Genomic DNA, 24,610 nt, shown 5'->3' with positions numbered 1-24,610 from the left:
GTGTTGTATCGTACTGAACGGCGCTCTCGGGCGGAACGCCTCTGAATTTATGCCTTTTATTTATTTTTTTGTTTACTTGTTGAATTGTGTGGGATATAATTAAATATTATACAATTATTAATAAGAATCCGGATGAATTGTGTTACTGAAGGATGCAAGCACTGCTCTTTGTGAGATATTAGCACCGCCTATTTCAGAGGTGAAGGTGTGTTTTATTTAACGCTCTTTGTATTTCCTTCTAGAAATGACTGGAAAGTTCTCTGCGTTGCTGTTTGGAGCGCTTGATAGTTGACTGCACATTATTAGTATATTGTGCGCTGGACTTTGCACTTTTGCTTGTCTGCGGCGATTAAAAGCTTCACAGCCACCCTCGGCGCGCGTTATTTCGTTGCATTAGAGCGAACGCACTCTCTGGTAAATGCAGCTTTTGTTATTATTGAAGTGGCGTTGTTAGCAAAGTCGGTTGGGTGGCGTAACGTGACTAGCAGTTACTCGCTGGTTTGTGTTTTCAGGTCGGCTCAAGACGCGCAGTTTCCCCCCGGATTTTCAATGACTGCCGAGGAGCAAACAGGCGAAGGACAACCCGGGCTCCGAATGGAGGGAGAAGACATCACGCCGAAGAAAGATGGGGGCGTTTTGAAGGTACGTTGGAAATGTTTCACGTGTTTCATTCATCCAGCTAGCTAGTGCGTTAGCCACTCGTGCTAACGAGAGCTACATAGAATAGAATGTACTTTATTGTCATTATATTCGCACATAACGAGATTAAGGACTCCAATTTAAGGTGCGGTCGTGGAAACAAACATGGGATAAAAATAAATTACTCAAAAAGTATCAAAGATACAAAATAACAATTGAAATAAAATTAATAAGCATCCATCCATCCATTTCCTTCCGCTTGTCCCCTTTGGGGTCGCAAGGGGTGCTGGTGCTAATCTTAGCTACAATCGGGCAGAAGGCGGTGTACACCCTGGACAAGTCGATCTCTCATCGCAGGGCCAACACAGATAGACAGACAACATTCACACTAACATTAACACCCATCCATTATCTACCGCTTATTCACATTGGGGTCGCAATCGGGCGGAAGGCGGAGTACACCCTGGACAAGTCCCCACCTCATTGCAGGCCCAACACATATAGACAGACAACATTCACACTCACATTCACACCTATCCATCCATCCATTTTCTACCGCTTCTTCCCTTTGGGGTCGCAGGGGGCGCTGGTGTTTATCTCAGCTACAATCAGGTGGAAGGTGGAGTACACCTTGGACAAGTCGCCACCTCATTGCAGGGGCAACACAGACCGACAACATTTACACTCATATTCACACCCATCCATCCTTTTTTACCGCTTATTCCCTTTGAGGTCGCGGGGGGCGCTGGTGCCTATCTCGGCTACAATTGGGCGGAAGGCGGGGTACACCCTGGACAAGTCGCCACCTCATCGCAGGGCCAACACAGATAGACAGATAACATTCACACTCACATTCACACCCATCCATTTTCTACCGCTTATTCCCATTGAGGTCGCAATCGGGCGGAAGGCGGTGTACACCCTGGACAAGTCGCCACCTCATCGCAGGGCCAACACAGATAGATAGACAACATTCACACTCATATTCACACCCACCCATCCATCCATCCATTTTCTACCGCTTATTCCCTTTGAGACCGCGGGGGGCACTGGTGCCTATCTCGGCTACAATCGGGCGGAAGGCGGGGTACACCCTGGACAAGTCGCCACCTCATCGCAGGGCCAACACAGATAGACAGACAACATTAGAACTCATATTCACACCCATCCATCCATCCATTTCCTACCGCTTATTCCCTTTGAGGTCGCAAGGGGGGTGCTGGAGCCTATCTCGGCTACAATCCGGTGGAAGGCGGTGTAGACCCTGGACAAGTCCCTACCTCATTGCAGGGCCAACACCGATAGACAGACAACATTCACACTCATATTCACACCCATCCATCCATCCATCCATTATTCACACTCACATTCACACCCATCCATCCATCCATCCATTTCTACCGCTTCTTCCCTTTGGGGTCGCAGGGAGCGCTGGTGTTTATCCCAGCTACAATCGTGCGGAAGGTGGCGTACACCTTGGACAGGTCGCCACCTCATCGCAGGGCCAACACAGACTTACATTTACACTCATATTCACACCCATCCATCCATTTTCTACCGCTTATTCCCTTTGAGGTCGCGGGGGGCGCTGGTGCCTGTCTCGGCTACAATCGGGTGGAAGGCGGTGTACACCCTGGACAAGTCGCCACCTCATCGCAGGGCCAACACAGATAGACAACATTCACACTCATATTCACACCCATCCATCCATCCATTTTCTACCGCTTATTCCCTTTGGGGTCGCAAGGGGCGCTGGTGCCTGTCTCGGCTACAATCGGGTGGAAGGCGGTGTACACCCTGGACAAATCGCCACCTCATCGCAGGGCCAACACAGACAGACAACATTTACACTCACATTCACACCCATCCATCCATCCAATTTTCTACCGCTTACTCCCTTTGGGGTCGCGGAGGGTGCCGGAGCCTATCTCGGCTACAATCGGGCGGGAGGCGGTGTACACCCTGGACAAGTCCCCACCTCATCACAGGGCCAACACAGATAGACAGACAACATTCACACTCACATTCACACACTAGGGCCAATTTAGTGTTGCCAATCAACCTATCCCCAGGTGCATGTCTTTGGAAGTGGGAGGAAGCCGGAGTACCCGGAGGGAACCCACCCAGTCACGAGGAGAACATGCAAATTCCACACAGAAAGATCCGGTGCCTGGGATTGAACCCTTTCTCCTCAGGATCTTCGTATTGTGAGGCAGACGCACTAAACCTTTTCCACCCTTTTGGGGTCGCGGGGGATGCTTGGGCCTATCTCAGCTGCATTTAGGTGGAAGGCGGCATACACCCTGGACAAGTCGCTATCTTATTACAGGGCCATCAGCAATCCTGTACGATATACAAAATAGTTTAAAACATACAGAACAAATGGTTAGCTAATAATTAATGTGTATTTACAAATTGTGTGGATGCGATCAAGGCCATTTTTATTGTCTAACTTTTCCTAAGCACTTTAGAATATTACCTTGTTTTTAAAAAGTAGTCAGAATATATACATTTTTGGTAAAGACTCAATTTATCGTATTCAATCAATCAATGTTTACTTATACGGCCCTAAATCACGCGTGTCTCAAAAGGTTTCGCACAAACCACAACAACATCCTCAGCTCAGATCTCACATCAGGGCAAGGAAAAACTCAACCCAATGGGACAATGAGAAACCTGGAAGGGGACAGCAGATGTGGGGACCCACCTCGCCCCCCTGGGCGACCGGTGCGATGGACGTCAAGTGGATCTAACATAATAGTGTGAGAGTCCAGTCCATAATGGATCTAACATAATAGTGTGAGAGTCCAGTCCATAGTGGATCTAACATAATAGTGTGAGAGTCCAGTCCATAGTGGATCCAACATAATAGTGTGACAGTCCAGTCCATAGTGGATCCAACATAATAGTTTGACAGTCCAGTCCATAGTGGATCTAACATAGTAGTGTGAGAGTCCAGTCCATAATGGATATAAATGTTGAGAGTCCAGTTTATAGTGGATCTAATATACTAGTGTGAAAGTCCAGTCCATAGTGAATATAATATAATAATGTGAGTCCAGTCCATAGTGGGGCCAGCAGAAGACCATCCCGAGCATAGACAGGTCAGCAGCGCAGAGACATCCCCAACCGATGCACAGACAAGCGGTCCACCCCGGCTCCCAGACTTTGGACAGCCAGCGCTTCATCTGTGGCCACCGAACCTGTGCCCCCTTCCACGAAGGAGAGGGAGGCAGAGCAGAAAAGAAACTGGTCTAAAAGGGGGGTCTATTTAAAGGCTAGTGTATACATATGACTTTTAAGATGAGACTTAAGTTTAGGAATAAAAGAAAGGTAGAAGTTAGCTTATCCATAAACCGTAAGACTAAAATAATGCTATTTGTGAAAAAGTGAAACAAAGACAAATAGACGGAATAGAAATTAAAAGAGGAAATGAAACCAAATAGTGTTACATATATGACTTATTTTGTAGAAATAAATACAAAAGTACACTTCATTCATTAACGGTGTTACAAAAAAAGATCATTTAGAATAATACATAATGTTGGATATAGAGAACATACAAACCCTTTATTTATTCAATCAAAAGTACTGAAAATTCCACCACATAGTGAATTTGCAAACAGCTAAAATTATACACAAAGCAAACTATAACCTGCTAGCCAAGAATATACAACAATTCTTCTCAACAAAAGAGGAGAAATGTAATCTTGGAGAAAAACGTAGTTAAAAACATTTGTATGCACATACAACACTTAAGACCTTCAGTATATCATTATGTGGAATTAAATGATGGAATGGATTAAGCAAAGCAATTAAACAATGTACTAATATGATCCACTTCAAGAAACTTTTCAAACTTAGTGTTCACAAAGTACAAAGAAGAACCATGATGAACATTCTGATTTTATCTCATCCATCCATTCATTTTCAAGATAATCTTACTCATCCCACCATATGAAATATAACTTACTTCACCAATTATTTATTTATTTTTTATTGTTATTACTTATGGAGTATATAGTGTATAAATTGAGAACAATAAGTGAACAAAAGTTTTAGCAACTGTTATGTAAGGAAAAAGGGGTAGGATTAACTAAACTCTGCTTCTTCCTACTCCTTTTCCAACATGTTGAATAGAGAAACTCTATTGAACAAGGTTAAATACAGTTCCCCGTATGATACAATGACCATTTTATCTTGCTAAATTATTCTACCTTATTTAAATTACTCCGAAATATGGGGAAATACGCATCACAGCAACATAATGGCTTCATTTCTTTTACAGAAAAGAGCAATTAATTTTATTTTTAAAGTAGGATATACAGACCACACAAATCCACTCTTCATTAGGTCAGGATTATTAAAACTGAAAAACATTGTAGAATTGCATACTCTATTAGTGATGTTCAAAGCTATAAATAAAGTTCTTCGGAAGGACTTACAAAAGTTATTTGTGTTCATGTCTGAAGATGAGAACCACAGAAGGCCGTATGATTTTAAACATCCAAAAGTGGAAAAAATTTGAAACAAATGTGCTTGTCTGTTTCTGTAATGTATAAGAAACAAAAAAAAAAAAATGAAAGTGTGAACTGTATGTTGCTTGTTTATATGTAATTTCATGAAAGCTCGTTTGTTGGAGCGGCCGTGCCCGAAACTGGTTTTTCAACATGCACAGCTCTCACACAATTAACAGATGACTGTCTAAAACCAATTGACAGTAAATTATTATTTGGCACAGCGCTAATAGATTTTAGTGCAGCTTTTGATATTATTGACCACAAACTACTACTTGTAAAACTGTCTGCTTATGGTTTTAAACTCTCAGCGATTAACTGGATGAAAAGCTACCTAGTCAACAGACAGCAATGTGTCATGTTCAATGGAACCCTTTCAAATATTAAAACATTATATTGTGGTATGCCCCAGGGAAGTTGCCTGAGACCTTTATTATAATCAATATTTGTAATTGATATGTCATGTATTTTAAAGAATGGTTGCTATGCAATTTACGCAGATGACACAACAATATATGCATATGCAGATAATTGCACAGACCTGAGCAGTATACTACAAGATGAGCTCATGCGGATTTCTAAATGGGTTACAGAAAATAAGATGAAACTTAATATTTCCAAAACAAAATGTCTTCTTATTTGCACAAAACATGCTCAGAGAAAGGAACGCATATTGTATGTTTCTCTGAACGGTGTTCATATTGAACAAGTTAAAGAGGCCAGGTTGCTGGGAGCTACAATAGATGAAAGACTATCTTGAGCCACTCACATTAAAAACATAGTAACAAAAATGAGCAGAAGCATTTCAATCATGAGAAGAAATGCCTATTTTTTAACTAACACAACTACGAAGCAAGTTATACAATCCCTTGCATTGTCACAACTTGACTATTGCCCAGCAATCTGGTCTAATGCATCTAAACAAGATCTAAATAAAATCCAGCTTACCCAAAACGGAGCTGCCAGACTAGCTCTCCATTGCTCATTTAGGACCGGCATTGAGATCATGCATCATGAATTGTCACGGATGAAAGTTGGTGAAAGACTAGCATGTAGTTTGATTTTATTTTTAAAAAAACATCTATACATACCATAAACTTTCATATTATTCTCAGCTGTTGCTTGCCAGTGACAGTCACAACTATGGTACCAGGCTAGCCCTAAGAGTTGCTCTCACACTTCTTAAACCCAAATGTGATGTTTTGAAAAAGACTGCAATGTATAGGGCAATCACTTACTGGAATCGACTTCCACAATATCTGGTATCAATCACCAGAATAGTGGGTTTTAAGAATAGACTAAGAGAGAAGTATTGCGGAAAGAGATTATTCTAGATTGTACCTAATGTCATGACTGTTTTTATTAACCGAGTATTTTATTGATTATGGGATAAGCAGTAGAAAATGGATGGACGGTACTTTTTCGTCACTTATCGTTTGTCTTTGGTGCACTAATGTGTATATTTTAGGCCATTGGTTCTTTGTTTTATTTTTGCAAAAATATATATATTTATTTTTATATTGCTATTTTTATCTTTGGTATGAAAATTATGTAACATGAGTTATTATTATGTTTTGGGTTCTTTGTTGTTGCTATTTTTGCATTATGACATTTTATTATTGGATCATGTTTTACTGCATTATAATATTTTGTGATTGTGTGATGTTTGTTGCCTGGACCCCAGGAAGAATAGTCTCCACTGGGGTGTAGACTAATGGGGATCCTTAATAAACTAAACTAAACTAAACCAGCAACTTGAGGGTTCCAGGTTGGATGCCTGCTTCCGCCATCTTAGTTACTGCGGTTGTGTCTTTGGGCAAGACACTTTGCCCACCTGCTCCCAGTGCCACCCACACTGTTTTAAATGTAACTTATATATTAGGTTTCACTATGTAAAAGTGCTTTGAGTCACTAGATTACTATTTTAATTTTCCTGAAGGAATCAATAAAGTACTATCTATCTAGAGAAAAGTGCTATATAAATTCACAAGACATGATATAAATAACAACAATAAAATGAAATGCAAAACACATTCCTGCATTGTTTTCAACCATGAGTTGAACCTCTCCTCTCACCATGTTCTGTTTTCAGCTGATCAAAAGGGAAGGAACATCCACTGAGCTGCCAATGACAGGCGACAAGGTGTTTTTGCACTACGTGGGCACTCTCCTGGATGGTACTGAGTTTGACTCCAGTAAAAACCGAAAAGATCCGTTCTCTTTCCAGTTGGGCAAAGGTTAGCTCCTATCTGTTGGAGACGTCAACATCCACCCTTCACGGGGGCAGCAAGTTGTTTTGTTTTCATTTCCATCTTCCCACTCTTTCCCTCTCGCTTGTGGGTGTCTTTCTTTCTGTCTGTGTCTGCGCGCGCGCGTGTGTGTGTGCGTGTGTGTGTGTGCGCGTGTGTGCGCGTGTGTGTGCGCGTGTGTGCGCGTGTGTGCGCGTGTGTGTGCGTGTGTGTGCGTGTGTGTGTGTGTGTGTGTGTGTGTGTGTGTGTGTGTGTGTGTGTGTGTGTGTGTGTGTGTGTGTGTGTGTGTGTGTGTGTGTGTGTGTGTGTGTGTGTGTGTGTGTGTGTGCGTGCGTGCGTGCGTGCGTGCGTGCGTGCGTGCGTGCGTGCGTGCGTGCGTGCGTGCGTGCGTGCGTGCGTGCGTGCGTGCGTGTGCGTGTGTGCGTGCGTGTGCAGCTCAAGTCATAAAGGCATGGGACATTGGTGTGGCTACTATGAAAAAAGGGGAGCTCTGCCAACTCACCTGTAAACCAGACTATGCATATGGGGTAGCAGGCTCCCCACCTAAAATACCCCCCAATGCTACACTTGTTTTTGAGGTAAGTTTGACTTGTCTGGAATTCTAATTATCATTGACTGTCTCAACTTGTTAATCTAATATATATGTAATGTATAACTTATGGTTAAAATCAATCATTAAATATTGTGTAGCTCTTAATTATGTAATCATATTCACTATTTTTATTGTATATGTTTTCAATGGTAGTGTAACGGTACATGCTTCTGCCTTTTGTACATATGGCGCAGGTTCAATTCCAACACCCAGCTGTTGGAAATATCTTGTGACAAAACACGGAAAAGAAGGAAGGGAATCTGACCTAAAAATTAAACCAAATCAAGCGCACGATTCACTCGTGTTAAAAGCCGAAAGACAAAAGGACGTACAACAATTATTGTATATGTTTATTTGACTATGTCTTTAGTCAGCTACAAGGGCGGAAACTGATACAACAAAGATTTGACTGTTATTTTAAGAATAGGAGGTCTCTCAATGTTATGAACTCCTTTTTCCAAGCAGTAATCCTGCCCAGATTGGTCGTAGCATTAATTGTGGCTCATTTTTCATAGCTGACGCCATGTTGTATTTCTTTAGACAGCAAATTAATTAAGACTAGTGCAACAGCCCCTCTGCTGGATGCAGCCAAGTGGTGCACTCTACTTTGCTTGTATTGCTTCCAAGACACAATTAATCAACAATTCCACGTAATATACAGAATTTTTCAGACTTACTCCCAATAGAGAGTAATCGTAACCCAGCCTTGGCACACTACACTCAGAAAATAAACTTTTAAAGGGCTCTAGAGCTCTAGGGCCAAAGTACAACTCTGGCATGTTAGAGCCATGTGAACCATCTCAGGTTTTGAGGACCTCATGGAGTGGTGTCCTGCTGGTGCAGAGAGTCGGGATGAAACATGGTGAGGCCACGTTTCTGTTTTATGCTTGAGTCATTAAATCTGTGTTGTCACTGCTCACGTAAGTAATTATGACAACTTTGAACGAGTTATATATTTAGAACGACTCCAAATAAGACAGGCAATATTCCTTAAATTCATAAAAATTGCAGCAATATAGAAATGATGACACAATTAAACTGGCCATGACTCGAATGCAGTGTGAGCGGGGGTCAGGAGAGGGGAGGGTGGCCTTTTTAAGTGTGGCCTGAAAGATCAACCTGTTGATTATCCAAACCTGCAGATGGAACTTCTGGAATTCCATGGTGAAGACTTGACTGAAGACGAGGACGGTGGAATCATCCGTCATATTCTCACCAGAGGGCAGGGCTACGCCAAGCCTAGTGAAGGAACCTCTGTTGAAGGTAGTAACATGTGATATTGTATTTCTACTGTGAAAATAATGATCATTTGCCTAAAATGATGTACATTTAATATCATAATGTAAGTTGAAAGATAGTTTCAAAGCTATTATTGGCGACTCGGGGCTTGTGTTGATTTTTTTTAAGTCACATGCAAGTTTTATGAGTCAGGTGCTTGTTTTTGAACCTTTAAGTCTTTAATTGGGTTGGTTTTTCTGTTTATGTGGTTGGTAGTTTTTTGCTTTCTCCACCACCGTTTCCTGGTTATCCCCGTCGAGTCTGAAGGCCGCCAAACACACTCGCATGATGTTCATCTTGTCAGAACACCGATGTCATTTGTCACTCATCTAAAAGAGACGTTCGAAAGACTTGCTCATCAGCAGTACCTTAACTCACGGGATTTGTTCGTTCCACGACTAAGCTCGTAACTCAGAACACTTGTATCTCAAAGCAGCCCCACCCATTGAAATTAATCAAAATCAATTTAATCCACGCTGGGCCCTCCCAAAACACCACAGTTTTAACATGTAAAACGCCTTTTTAACAGAAAAACAAACTTTTAGATAAATACTGTTTCAAAATCAATATAGTAGAATGTACTACAACGACAACAGTAGTTTTATAAAGTAATATTATTGTACAGCGGTGACTTTAGGGACTTGTTAATGCAGTGTCTCCTTCAGTCTCATGTTTGTGGGTAGAAAGGACCTGCAGTAGCGCTCTTTCTTGCACTGTGGATGTAACAGTCTAATGCTGAAGAAACGACTGGGGTGAGAGGGATTGGACATGATGGATGTCATCTTGGTCAGCATTTTTCTGTCAGCCACCTCCTCCGTGCTGTCTAGTAGGCAGCCGAGGGTTAAAGCAATGGTACAGTATTATTGTGGTATTGTCAAAAAAATAAAACCTTGGTAAAATACCGTAATGGGTCAAATTTAAGGATAAACACACTTACTGTAATTACACACAAGCATAATGCTCAAATGTTCCAATCAGATTTATTACTTTCAAGAAGGACTGGGCGATATGGCCTTTTATTAATATCTCTATTTTTTGGGCCATGTCACGATACACCATACAGTGTATATCTGGATATTTTGCCTTAGCCTTGAATGAACACTTGATGCATATAATCACTTCAGTATGACGATGCTATGTGTCTACATTAAAACATACTGCATTAATATATGCTACTTTTAAACTGTCATGCGTAGAGGGAAATCAAAACTAAGTCAATTCAGCAAAACTATATTTATTAAACAGTTATTAAACAGTGGCACAAACATTCATGTCATTTCAAAACTAAGTACAAGATTGTCAGAGACCTTTTAAAACAAGCTATGAGTGCACTTTTGTGCATGATGTCACTAAGGTGACATATCAAAACACTCAAAGTGCACTTTTTGTACAAAACGCCACTAGAATAGTTTAAAACAAGTAAAGTGCACTTTTGTGCATGATGTCCCCCCTTGATATATCAATAAGTGTCAAATAAAAATGAGCTGCATAATAGGAAATCAAATAGCAGTGTTGCTACTTTTTGTAGCAACGCTTTTGTTGCATAATTGTTCAACATATTCCGGCTTGAGGCCGAACCACCGCCAGACGATGGACCCCTGCTGTTTTTCTTTGGAATTAATTCTTTCTTCATCTGTTACCAGACACGCACCTTCTTTCTCTCATGTTACCACCGGCGACGCACCGTTAGTACCACAGCTAATGTTACCCATGTAGCTCGGGGAGGGCGTGTGACGTTGCACGCGTGACGTATGTAAGAAGGTGCGCTTGTTTACGTCTATGTGAGAAGGAGAGACAAGAGAGTGGGAAACACATGCAGTTTAATGCACGCAGCTAAAAGCAACTGTGTGAGAATATATACTCGAATATCACAATATCGTCCTTTTCTATATCGCACAGAGACAAACCCGCGATATATCAAGTATATTGATATATTTCCCAGCCCTACTTTCAAGTGCAAATAATGATGCATGAATATTTCGTGTTTCAAGTTACCCGTCAAACTTTTAGGTGAGTGTCAATCTCACTGTAAACTGTCAATGTAAACATTCAGTGTAAGAACTGGAAAATGTTAATGTTAAGTTTAGTGTCTTTCAATCAATCAATCAATGTTTACTTATATAGCCCTAAATCATTAGTGTCTCAAAGGGCTGCACAAACCACAACACAAACCACTACGACATCCTCGGTAGGCCCACATAAGGGCAAGGAAAACTCACACCCAGTGGGACGTCGTTGACAATGATGACTATGAGAACCTTGGAGAGGACGAAAGCAATGGATGTCGAGCGGGTCTAACATGATACTGTGAAAGTTCAATCCATAATGGATCCAACACAGTCGCGAGAGTCCAGTCCAAAGCGGATCCAACACAGCAGCGAGAGTCCCGTTCACAGCGGAGCCAGCAGGAAAACATCCCAAGCGGAGGCGGATCAGCAGCGCAGAGATGTCCCCAGCGGATACACAGGCAAGCAGTACATGGCCACCGGATCGGATCGGACCGGATCCCCTCCACAAGGGAGAGTGGGACATAGGAGAAAAAGAAAAGAAACGGCAGATCAACTGGTCTAAAAAGGGAGTCTACTTAAAGGCTAGAGTATACAAATGAGTTTTAAGGTGAGACTTAAATGCTTCTGAGGTGGCATCTCGAACTGTTACCGGGAGGGCATTCCAGAGTACTGGAGCCCAAAATGAAAACGCTCTATAGCCCGCAGACTTTTTTGGGGTTTTGGGAATCACTAATAAGCCGGAGTCCTTTGAACGCAGATTTCTTGCCGGGACAATCGGCAAGATAGGCTGGAGCTGGACCGTGTAGTATTTTATTACATAAGTAGTAAAACCTTAAAGTCACATCTTAAGTGCACAGGAAGCCAGTGCAGGTGAGCCAGTACAGGCGTAATGTGATCAAACTTTCTTCTTCTTGTCAAAAGTCTAGCAGCCGCATTTTGTACCAACTGTAATCTTTTAATGCTAGACATGGGGAGACCCGAAAATAATACGTTACAGTAGTCGAGGCGAGACGTAACAAACGCATGGATAATGATCTCGGCGTCTTTAGTGGACAGAATGGAGCGAATTTTAGCGATATTACGGAGATGAAAGAAGGCCGTTTTAGTAACGCTTATAATGTGTGACTCAAAGGAGAGAGTTGGGTCGAAGATAATACCCAGATTCTTTACCGTGTCGCCTTGTTTAATTGTTTGGTTGTCAAATGTTAAAGTTGTATTATTAAATAGAGGTCGGTGTCTAGCAGTACCGATAATCAGCATTTACGTTTTTTTGGCGTTGAGTTTCAAGTATTAACTTCTTAAGAACCAGTGTCTTACTCAATAGACATTTTTGTATTAGGAGAATGCCGATTGTCAGGAGATAACCATTTAAATGTAACGCAGGCCAGGCAGTGTGGCTGAGCCATGTGTACATTGGTAAACCTCACTTCCTGCAACTTCAAGAGCAGTGCTTGGCATTTTAACTCAGTCGCTAGCCCGATTGTCTTTTATGCTTAATGACTCAGGTTTGACTCCCGGGCGTAACAGAAAAAGCAGTCCCTAAACTAGACGGGTTACATAAGTACCTCACTAATTGATGTTAGGCCCTGCTGGCTTCTTGGTTTCACCAATGCATGTTCTTCTTGAAAGTCAACTCATGGTAACTCCTTTCTGTCATGGAAAAAATCACTGGCAACAGTTAGATCCATAAAATAAAAAATGTCTGTTGCACAACAAAATCAATGCAGGTTCTAGGTGACTTCCAGGTCATGCAATTAATAACATTAAATATATTTTGAAAAGAAGTTGATTTAAACACAATAGAAAATAGGAAATGCGATTTTGTTATTCTTATAGTGCGGAAGTTAACACAGGTCCAGCTAGAAGAATAACAAATTCGCCCTTAAATAACCTCTTTGGATTACTTAAAATAGGACATGTCTGTGCGCCTTTTCTTTGTGACATGGGCGTCACAGCCACAAAACACAGACAAATTAATGAGCTAAATATAGCCACTTCTTTTAACATGTCATACATCAATCGTAGCTACCTCTGCTGGTAAATAAACCAGTGTTTGGTTATTAAATAGATACTTTATTTTGCTTTAACCAATCAATGCCTTATTTCCCTACCCGGTATTTCACTTCTATTATCTTGTTATACACTTTGTTTGGTCCCATTTTTCCATTGACAACATTGGAATGTAAGGTCATTTAGGTGCAGGTGGCAACTGCAGGCCCAACTTTTAGTTAATCTATTGTGTCAAGCCATTGATCATTGCACTCTGTTGATCCCTAAGTGTGTGCATTTGTACCAAATTAAACCTATTACCGGAAAATAAATTAGTTTTAAAGTTATTTGTCATTATTTCGCGAAATATAGTCTATCTTATTCATTTAGTTGTCTGTAAACGTAATCTTGACAAATGTGCAAAGACCCTGAAGAGTAACTGGGAAATTTTGCTTCCCCACTCAGTGACCGTGGAGGGCACCTGTGAAGGACGGGTTTTCGATGAGAGAGAACTTATGTATGAGCTCGGAGATGGCGAAAGTTTGGGATTACCGACTGGAGTGGACAAAGCCATCAAAGCTATGGAGCAGGGAGAAGAAGCCATCTTTCACATCAAACCCAAGTAAACTCCAATGTTCAATGTTTTGGAGATTTAAATTGATCTGCAACAGGTTAGCAGAGTTTTCCCTACATGTAATTGATTTTGGCAAATTAAAAGCCGCCAAACCCAAAGGGTTTTTTTTACGTGAAAACTAATGTAATATATACATGATTATAAACTCTAATACAGTCACCAATAATCCATCCATCCATTTTTCTACCACTTATTCCCTTGAAAGTCACGGGGGGCACTCAAGCCTATCTCTGTACACCCTGGACAAGTCGCCACCTCATCGCAGAACCAACACAGATAGACAGACAACATTCACACTCACATTCACACACTAGGGACCATTTACTGTTGCCAATCAACCTATCCTCAATACCAGAAAAATATGCTAGATATTTTGCTAGTCGTTTTTAGTATAGAGATGTAGCGAAAAGGATTGGAAAAGTCTCCAAACCTGAAAAATTCTCAACAAAATATATTGTACAATAAGTAGCAAAACACTTTTAAAAAATTGAGCAAAACTATATAAGAAAAATAAATAATACTATATAACACAAATTGGTTTGTAAATTTATAACATTTTTATAGCCTTTTTAAAGAAAATTTACCGTATGCATCATTGCAGTTTATGCAAATTATATGCAGATGTCACATCCCTAGCCACGCCCCCTCGAGCACAGGTATGTTGGCGATCCGTTGGAAACACTGGGTTAGGTCAAGTTATTTAACGCAGGTATTTCTTGCAGGTATGGTTTTGGGAATGCTGGAAATGCCAAGTATAACGTCCCTGGCGGAGCAATGTTGCAGTACAAGATCAAGCTGAAGGCCTTCGAAAAGGCAAAAGAATCGTGGGAGATGAATCCCTCAGAGAAGCTAGAGCAGAGTGGCGTTGTTAAAGAGAAAGGCACAAAGTACTTTAAGGTATGTTTACAAACTACACTGCTCCAACAAACATTGGACTTGTTTTGTGAAACACTGCTTTCATTTTTTTCTCCAGGAGGGGAAGTTCAAGAAAGCGTCCGTACAGTACAAAAGGATTGTGTCGTGGCTTGAGAACGAATCGTCTTTGTCTGAAGAGGACGACAAGAAGGCTAAATCTTTGCGGCTGGCTGCTCATTTGAACCTGGCCATGTGCTACCTTAAACTCAAAGAGCACAGCCTAGCTCTGGCGAACTGTGACAAGGCAAGACACTTGGCATGTCTCAACAACAGGAGTTCCTCCATTCACACCAAAAATTTTTTAATATCAGTTTTAGGCTATGTTCACACTGCAGGGTCAGATGTCCAACTCGGACGTTTTTGTCAAAACTGATCTCCTTATGTGGCCGTTCACGTAACAAAAAACATTTGATTTTTAATGTAAATGCAACCTGACCTGTATGCATACATGCTTTCATGTCGTCGCACGCACTGCGGTGTTGACAGAAGTGAACATGGCTTTAACTCGAGTCAGTGTCAGTACTGGCGCATTTCAATGATTTTGTGCAAACAAAATCAACATTTTCTGGGGAGAATTATTGCGCGTAACAGATTAAGAAAGAAGAGGGCAAGTATTCCGTCCCTGATTTGGCAGTTTTATGAGGTTTTTTGTTCCGATGTCTGCTTGAAGAGTGCGTCTGTGGGGGGGCAGTTGTAGACAAGAGTGGTGGAACGTTAACGGGAGTTCCCAAAACATTTTCACCGGATTTGTGCTCTGTTGTCAACTACCGTATTTTCCGCACTATAAGGCGCACCTTCAATGAATGGCCTATTTTAAAACTTTGTTCATGTATAAGGTGCACCGCATTATAACATAGAATAGATGCTACAGTAGAGGCTGGGGTTACGTTATGCATCCTTTAGATGGAGCTGTGCTAAAGGGAACAGATAGGTCAGTCAAACTTTATTAATAGATTACAAACCAGCGTTCTGACAACTCCGTTCACTCCCAAAATTAATAAACAGCTGTTTTATTTTCCCCGATTCAATATACTCATAAAAAACAGTCTGATACTGTTACGTTAAATCAAACGTTAGTGCAATCACAATATAGTAACGGAAATAGTGCAAAGCAATAATATATCAATAAGTCAACGTTGCTCAAACGATAATGTCACACAACACAACACACAAAATAAACATGTAATGCTCACTTTATTAATTTATTCCTCATCCACGAATCCCTCAAATTCTCCTCCTTCAGTGTTAAAATCAAACAGTTGGGTGTCCAAAACATGCCCGGCTCCGTCTCGTCGAAGTCGTCATTAAACAAGTCGGTGTAGCTGCAGTTAATGTTAAATTCTCTCGCTGCTTCTCTATTCCCGTGTTCTACTGTGTGACCGATCGCCTTGAGTTTAAACTGCGTCGTAAGCGTGTCTCTTAATAGGAGCCATTTTGGGGTCTTTACATAAACACACAAAAACGGCACGCCTCCCGCAGTCATGTATCCCAGCATGCACCGCGCGCTTCTTCTATGAGGGAAAAGGAAGTTGGCGGCTGTTTACTTCTTCTACGGGGGAAAAAAGGAAGGTAGCGGCTGCTTACCGTAGTTGCGAGACCTCCATCCATTTCCACCGCTTATTGTGGCTCAATATTGGTCCATATATAAGGCGCACCGGATTATAAGGCGCACTTTCAGCTTTGGAGAAAATTTGAGGTTTTTAGGTGCGCCTAATAGTGCGGAAAATACGGTAATTATTTTGTAACCATCTATTTTGGTAAATAAATATGACGCCTGCTGATTTTTGATGACTTTTCTGTCGGAGGAGCGCGGGGGGACGCATCACGTACATAACCGTTTTATGTCCACATACGAAAGAGGCCTGGGTCGAATATGACAAATCTGGAATTTTACTGTTCTCACTGGCATGAACAAATCCGATATACAGGTCGCAAATAAGCAAAATAAGGGGGAATTGACCTGTGGTGTGAACAAGGCCTTAGTGTAAATCAGAACTTTTACCTAAATAAGATCCAAGTCACTTGCACTGTATACAGAACATATGTAAGACATATACAAACAAATGAAATAACTCCTTATGTTGTGTTGTTTGCTTGTAATATGGAAGGGTCATTACAAGGGACGGAGACACATTGGGAGAAAGTAATCTCAATAATGACAACATTAGGCACCTAATGTTGATTGGCCTTTCTCCACTTTCTAGTCATTTTGCGATACCTAATTTCACTTGTTTTCTTTTTAGCACCGCCTTATGCTTTGGAGACATTATGTAGAGCAAAACAGCTATTTTAAAGAATGAAAGTGAGGTACTTACTCTATTCTGTACAGTAGATAACTTATGGTAGTGCATCGTAACACAAAACTTCAGAATGCGAACACTGACCGTACAGGAGAACCTGTAAAAGCAGAACATGATAATGCCGTGGTTGTTTAACTAACTAAGCTTGTGGCAATTGTAGGCCCTGGAGTTGGAGGAGTCTAATGAGAAGGCGTTTTTCCGGAGGGGCGAGGCACTGATTGGTATGAAGGAGTTTGACAAGGCCAAAGACGACTTCCAGCGTGTTGTTCAACTCTATCCTACCAACAAAGCTGCAAAGAGCCAGGTATGGTTTTCAGTTTAGAACACATAAAAGGGGGTTCTCCAGACTTTTTCCGTCAAGAGCCACGTACAGAACAATTTAAGGATGCAACGGGGGCCACTTTGATTATATTTTGTACATTAAGTGTATCAAAGCTAGAAGTACAAGGGGTATAATTATTATTCGATATGTTGAGATTTATATTCCTGTCCAAATTTTTGGCCTGTACTGTACAATTTTTATATGCAGTATCTAATATTCATTTTTATAAATTAAACATATCTTCAGTTCATTGACAAATATTTACAAAAATAATTAAAATTAAAGGCCTACTAAAATGAGATTTTCTTATTTAAACTAGGATAGCAGGTCCGTTCTATGTGTCATACTTGATCATTTCGCGATATTGCCATATTTTTGCTGAAAGGATTTAGTAGAGAACATCCACGATAAAGTTCGCAACTGTCGGTGTTAAGAGAAAAGCCCTGCCTCTACCGGAAGTCGCAGACGATGACGTCACATGTTGATGGCTCCTCACATATTTACATTGATTTTAATGGGAGCCTCCAACAAAAAGTGCTATTCGGACCGAGAAAACGACAATTTCCTCATTAATTTGAGCGAGGATGAAAGATTCGTGTTTGAGGATATTGATAACGGACTGGAAAAAAAAAAAAAGAGTTAAAAAAAAAAACGCCATTGCATTGGGAAGGATTCCGATGTTTTTAAACATATTTATTAGGATAATTCTAGGAAACCCTTTATCTTTCTATTGTGTTGCTAGTGTTTTATTGAGTTTAATAGTACCTGATAGTCGGACAAGTGTGTCCACTGGTGTGTTGACGCGCAATGTCTCTGAGGGAAGTCACGAAGCTGCAGCAAGACGGAAGCTCCGCTGATATCCGGTAAGAAGCGACTTTTTAACCACAATTTTCTCACCGAAACCTGCTGGTTGACATTTGGTCTGGATTCATGTCTGCTTGATCGCGCTCTGATCCATAGTAAATTTTCACCTCTGGGAATTTTAAACAAGGAATCACCGTGTGTTTGTGTGGCTAAAGGCTAAAGCTTCCCAACTCCATCTTTCTACTGTGACTTCTCCAATATTAATTGAACAAATTGCAAAAGATTCAGCAACACAGATGTCCAAAACACAGTGTAATTATGCCGTTAAAGCAGACGACTTTTAGCTGAGTGTGTGCGTAGTGCTCATACTTCCTGAAACCCTGTGACGTCTTGCGTATACGTCATCATTACACGACGTTTCGAAGACGAAACTCCCGGGAAATTTAAAATTGTAATTTAGTAAACTAAAAAGGCCGTATTGGCATGTGTTGTAATGTTAATATTTCATCATTGATATATAAACTATCAGACTGCGTGGTGGGTAGTAGTGGGTTTCAGTAGGCCTTTAAAGGTGCAAGCAGCGATGGACGGGACCGCTTGGGCTGCTGCCCCCGTGACCCAAGCCCGGATAAGCGTTAGAAGATGAATGGATAGTAGCTATTAGCAAACAGACTTACCAACTCGGCGTAATATCTTAACATCGACACACTCTCTCGTTGCAACTCGGCCCTGATGGTCGGCACCTATAAGTTTACAATTAGTTGTAAAATGTTGGACGGTTGTTTTTACGATATGCAGGCAAACGACAACTTTATAACATACCGGCTTAGCTCCGGCACCTGGCAGCCATCTTGGTATAGACGATCACAGTCCCTCCCTTACGAATGTTGTTGCGTGCGCACCAGCAGCAGACGGTACGGGAAAAAAACGAGAGAGAGAAAAACGTCTCCCTCACAGTTTGCGCAACGCGGCCATCTTTGAAATGGTTTTCAGCTCAGCGGTTTTTTGAAGGCTGATAAAAATCAAAACCGTAGCAGTAATAAAAAACTCTCATCAACTTTTAATCAGAAGGGTTCAATCTCTCTCCTGTGGTAGTTTGAAACCGACACGACAAACGCGCTCAGAGGAGATAATGTTTGAAAAAGGGTGACCAGTTTTTAAAAAACTTTTGTTTTGAAGAGGGAATTGCAATCTTTGTGTTGATCTTTGCTGGGGGTTGTCAATATATGAAATGTAGGTCTAAGTGAGACCTACCAAGAGGTTTTTGTTTTATGTCGCTACGACATTCCTACTGGAAGTTACAGGCAGTTTTGTCTGTTTTCTTCCTAGGGGGCGCTAGAACGCAACTTTTAGTTTTGGGGTAAGGTTTTTTGATTAAATCACAATGTTCGCCAGTCCTGATGTGTGTCAAATTTGGTGAGTTTTGAAGCATGTTAAGGGGGTCAAATTACAGCTCAAAGCCGCGGAATAATAATAAAGAAAGAATGAAACGCTAGAAATTCAATAGGGTTCTCTGTCCCAAAGGGACATTCGGTCCCTAACAAACATATTTTAAAAGAGACAGGTATTTTTTGGGTTTTAAATACTAACTATTAAATGTATATTACATATTATAAATAACTGTGTGTCTTTTAGTGCATTCTTAAGTCATGCTAAAAGATGTTTCTAAATGAATATTTCCCGGACATTGCTAATCAAGGACTAGACTAAACTGACAGAATGTTTGTGTACCTTGTGAGCCGAGAACTGCAATTTCTCTTTGTCAGATGGTTGTATGTCAGAAGAAAATCAGGGAGCAGCATGAAAAGGACAAGCGCACATATGCCAACATGTTCCAGAAGTTTGCAGAGAGGGATTTGAAGGTAACTGATGTTTTTCTCCCCACAAAAAGCAGAGTCAGCCATTGATGCCATTGGTATTTTTCAGTGAATAACTTTCCCACTCTTTTTAGCCACACACAAAAAAAGCATTTTAGTTAATTTTACAGGCATTTGCAACAGTGTGAGCAACTTACTCATTGACCAGTGAATAAATAAATAAGGGAGAAATTGATTGATTTGTTGTCTATCCTGTCCTCTGCAGAAAGAGGCTGATAAAATGAAGAGCAAGGACAATGGCAGTGGTGACAATAATGAAGAGTTGGAGATGGAAAATGACGAAAAGGAGGCAGAGAGCGACACAAAAGCCTAAATGCGCCCCGCATAGATCCACCTGTTTTATGACGGTTCATCTGTTCCGCAGAGTTTTGTTACTTCAGCCATTTGTGTTTAAGACAACAAGAGCACTGACTTTGCTGGCTTTCTTTGTCCGGGCCTCTTGCTGTCATCGTCCTTGTTGTGGTGATACCAAGCCAGCAGGCGTGATTTGGTTTTAATCCAATGTTTGTGCTACCACCTCCAGTTCCAACCCTTTCAACCCACAGCTTACAACTGTGCTTTTGTTTCACAACCTTTTGTGTACAAGTGTTTGTAGAGAATTAAAAACCCTTGATTTTATAGGGCTACTCGCATTGCACTATATTTGTTCGCTACACTTCCTAGGTTTTTTCTAAATTTGCTATTCATCCTCGCAAGCCACTGCTTATGGGCCTACTGATCAATTCCTGGTGTTGTGGTGGCTGCAGGTGTGAGGAGTATGGTTCTAAAGTCTATATGTAGCAGCAAGATGTGTTGACAAGTCAGTTAGAGTTACTTAGACCTGCTTCTCTGACGGGAAAGATGGAATTCCCCTGCTAAACTCCTTTTTTAGGTTTGAGACTCTCCAGTGGTGTTTTGGAAGTGTTGACGGGTGTACCTAAATCATGTTCCCCCGAGTGTTGTTCTTGTCAATTCTGAGTTGTTTCTCAAACTGTTCAATACATAATGTCAACTGGAATATCTCAACATGCATTAAAGCGGTTATGGAAGACACATTAGTTCCTCTTTTCTTGTATAAACAGTCTTAATTTTTTGCATTTTGTAAGAAGTGCTGTTTTACCTTATCAAAAAAAAATTAAAAGTCTCCTGTGGAAAGGAGGGGTCTATTTGTATTTTGGAAGGGTCACTGTATGGTCTCTTTGGCGGACTGATAAATATAATAAACAAATGGTTGTAACCTGCCCTGCGTGTCTGTGTGCTATGCTCTCAACTCCAAAAGCAGTGAAGTTGTCACGTGTAAATGGTAAATAAAAGGAGAATACAATCATTTGCAAATCCTTTTCAACTTATATTTAATTGAATGGACTGCAAAGACAAGCTAATTATTGTTGGCACTAAGAAACTTTTTTTTTTTTGCAAATCCATCTTCTTCCGCCTATTTGAGGTCGGGTCACGGCGGCAGCAGCCTAAGCAGGAAGCCCAGACTTCCCTCTCCCCAGCCACTTTGTCCATCTCCTCCCGGGAGATCCCAAGGCGTTCCCAGGCCAGCCGGGAGACATAGTCTTCCCAACGTGTCCTGGGTCTTCCGCGTGGCCTCCTACCGGTCGGACGTGCCTGAAACACCTCCCTAGGGAGGCATTCGGGTGGCATCCTGACCAGATGCCCGAACCACCTCATCTGGCTCCTCTCCATGTGGAGGAGCAGTGGCTTTACTTTGAGCTCCTCCCGGATGGCAGAGCTTCTCACCCTATCTCTAAGGGAGAACCCCACCACTTCAGCCGCTTGTACCCGTGATCTTATCCTTTCGGTCATAACCCAAAGCTCATGACAATAGGTGAGGATGGGAACGTACATCGACCGATAAATTGAGAGCTTTTCTTCCGGCTCAGCTCCTTCTTCACCACAACAGATCAATACAGCATACTTGCCAACCCTCCCGGATTTTCCGGGAGACTCCCGAAATTCAGCGCCTCTCCCAAAAACCTCCCGGGACAAATTTTCTCCCGAAAATCTCCAGAAATTCAGAGGAGCTGGAGGCCACGCCCACTCCAGCTCCATGAGAACCTGATTCAATATTGTGACCCTCTTAAATAGGACAATACTGCCATCTACTGTACATAGAATAGAATGTCTGTTCTAAAGCCCAAAGTAAAGAGACGTAACTTTATCACGTCGCCTGGTTATTGACTCCAACTCAATATATTACACCGTCGACGAGCAAAATTAAGAAATACGCTTGCAAGTTCCAGAACGATTGGAAACAAGAATTTCAGTTCATCCAGGAGAGTTCAAAGGGATATATTGCCTGTACATTTTGTAGAACAGATTTCTCCATTGATTAGATTAGATAGTACTTTATTTATTCCGTCAGGAGAGTTCCTTCAGGAAAATTACAATTTTCAGCACAATCCCATTCAAGATAAGACAAACATTACAGGGAGACAGAACAGGATCGCTGACGGGTCTGCCGGCTTCCAGCGCCCCTTACAAAACCATGACATACAGGTAAACAAGGGGGGGGGGGAGAAAAGAATAGAACATTAAAATAGAATTTAAAAAATCGGTCTTAGCCTGGGCCCTGGAGTGGGGGTGCAGACTGAGGCCAAGGGAAAAAAAACAACTCATAGCCATAGTACACATCCCTCTCACATGTGTGTAAGAGGGAAAACATAAAAGAACACAGAGGACATTAAAGACATTAAAACAGCAGATACAACCAGACACTTCTACATACAGCTATGAATAAAAAGTAAAATAAACATATCCACTGTGGTGGCCTCTGCGGTGTTCCAGAAGCAGACCCAACAAAGCAACCAAGACAGCCGACTCCACTCTCTGCCAGTGTCCAGTCCGCATGGATGAGCGAGGATACGTCCAAGTTGACTGAGGTGTCCGACACCTGCTCACCCAGCCAAGACACCGCAAAGCCTCTCCGTCCCAGCGCTCAGTGCCAGCTCCGCAGCTCTGTCCCCTCATCCGCATCTCCTCCAGTCCCTCCAAACCGACTCTGGTGTGGCAGAGACCCAGCAGCTGGTCTCCATGGCCAAAAGGCTCCCGGGAGGCAGATCCAGAAGTCCCCAAAAAAAGCACCACAGAGGTCACGAAAGTGCCACCCCCTGTCACACAGTCCCAAAGGGTCCCTAGCCAAAATGCAAAAAATTATAATAACACATGAAAACAAGAGGGAAACACAAAAGTATGACACAAGAGCACAGAGTTCCTGCCTACAGCAGCCACTACAGCAGCGCCATCTTGGAAAAAAAATAATAAATACGGTGAATGGATATACTCAGCCATGAACGGTCAGTCAGCAAACCACAAAGCGTCCGCAGCGCAGCATCGTTCACAATCCAGTATTATGGCCCACCTCACAGAATGGAGACCCGATGGTGTATCTTAAGCTGAGACAAAGATGGCTATGCTGATAACTGGAAGCAACATCCCATTCTTATTTGCGGATGTCTACAAAAAATCCGTGAAGGATGTTCCCGGATTTGGAGATCGCCCGCCGATACGCAAAAAGGCAGAACAAAGGTCACTCAAATATTGAAAGGTAAGTGTTGTTGTTGTTGTTTTTTAGTAACCAGCAAGCACAGTACAGTTAGTAGAACAACTGTGTTTTTATTACTGTGTATTTGATAGGTGCCGTCTGAAATTCAACTATTTATTTTATTTATATATATAATAAAATAAATACATATAGCTAGAATTCACTTAAAGTCAAGTATTTCATACATATATATATTTATATATATATATATATGAAATATATATGAAATACTTGAGTTGGTGAATTATACGCCACCCCTCCTAACCACGCCCACCCCCGCCCCAGCCACGCCTCCGCACCACCCCCCGACCACGCCCCCCACCTCCCGAAATCGGAGGTCTCAAGGTTGGCAAGTATGCGATACAGCGCCCGCGTTACTAAAGACGCCGCACCGATCCGCTTGTCCATCTCACCATCCACTCTTCCCTCACTCGTGAACAAGACTCCGAGGTACTTGAACTCTTCCACTTGGGGCAAGATCTCCTCCCCAACCCGGAGATGGCACTCCACCCTTTTCCGGGCGAGAACCATGGACTCGGACTTGATTCTCATCCCAGTCGCTTCACACTCGGCTGCAAACCGATCCAGTGAGAGCTGAAGATCCCGGCCAGATAAAGGCATCTGGGCCACATCATCTGCAAAAAGCAGAGACCTAATCCTGCAGCCACCAAACCGGAACCCCTCAACGCCCTGACGGCGCCTAGAAATTCTGTCCATAAAAGTTATGAACAGAATGGTGACAAAGAGCAGCCTTGGCGGAGTCCAACCCTCACTGGAAACGGGTTCAACTTACTGCCGGCAATGCGGACCAAGTTCTGACACTGATCGTACAGGGAGCGGACTGCCACAATCAGATAGTCCAATACCCCATACTCTAAGCACTCCCCACAGGACTTCCTGGGGTACACGGTCAAATGCCTTCTCCAAGTCCGCAAAGCACATGTAGACTGGTTAGG

The 24,610-nt window shown here is 41.9% G+C and overlaps 1 protein-coding gene across 1 annotated transcript; it reads left to right on the top strand.

The window, feature by feature from the left end:
- Positions 1–225: 225 nt before the first annotated feature.
- fkbp4 (FKBP prolyl isomerase 4) lies at positions 226–21,346 on the top strand. The gene is made up of 11 exons (XM_061916851.1): positions 226–414; positions 513–642; positions 7,249–7,393; positions 7,841–7,983; positions 9,140–9,260; positions 13,739–13,895; positions 14,630–14,804; positions 14,881–15,066; positions 17,283–17,426; positions 20,015–20,110; positions 20,331–21,346. The coding sequence occupies exons 2-11, from the start codon at positions 550–552 to the stop codon at positions 20,436–20,438; spliced, it is 1,368 nt and encodes a 455-aa protein (XP_061772835.1). The 5' UTR covers positions 226–414; positions 513–549; the 3' UTR covers positions 20,439–21,346.
- Positions 21,347–24,610: the final 3,264 nt, after the last annotated feature.

This window comes from Nerophis ophidion, linkage group LG12, assembly GCF_033978795.1.
Source record: "Nerophis ophidion isolate RoL-2023_Sa linkage group LG12, RoL_Noph_v1.0, whole genome shotgun sequence".
NCBI lineage: Eukaryota > Metazoa > Chordata > Actinopteri > Syngnathiformes > Syngnathidae > Nerophis > Nerophis ophidion.
Note: the sequence above shows the minus strand (reverse complement) of the source record. Positions and strands in the feature narration are given on the sequence as shown.

Bases quoted from the DNA above. Each gene is read 5' to 3' on its own strand.
- fkbp4 (XM_061916851.1), top strand. From the start codon at position 550: ATGACTGCCGAGGAGCAAACAGGCGAAGGACAACCCGGGCTCCGAATG. The intron at 7,984-9,139 runs GTAAGTTTGACT...CCAAACCTGCAG, and splicing joins ATGCTACACTTGTTTTTGAG to ATGGAACTTCTGGAATTCCA. The intron at 15,067-17,282 runs GCAAGACACTTG...TGGCAATTGTAG, and splicing joins CTCTGGCGAACTGTGACAAG to GCCCTGGAGTTGGAGGAGTC.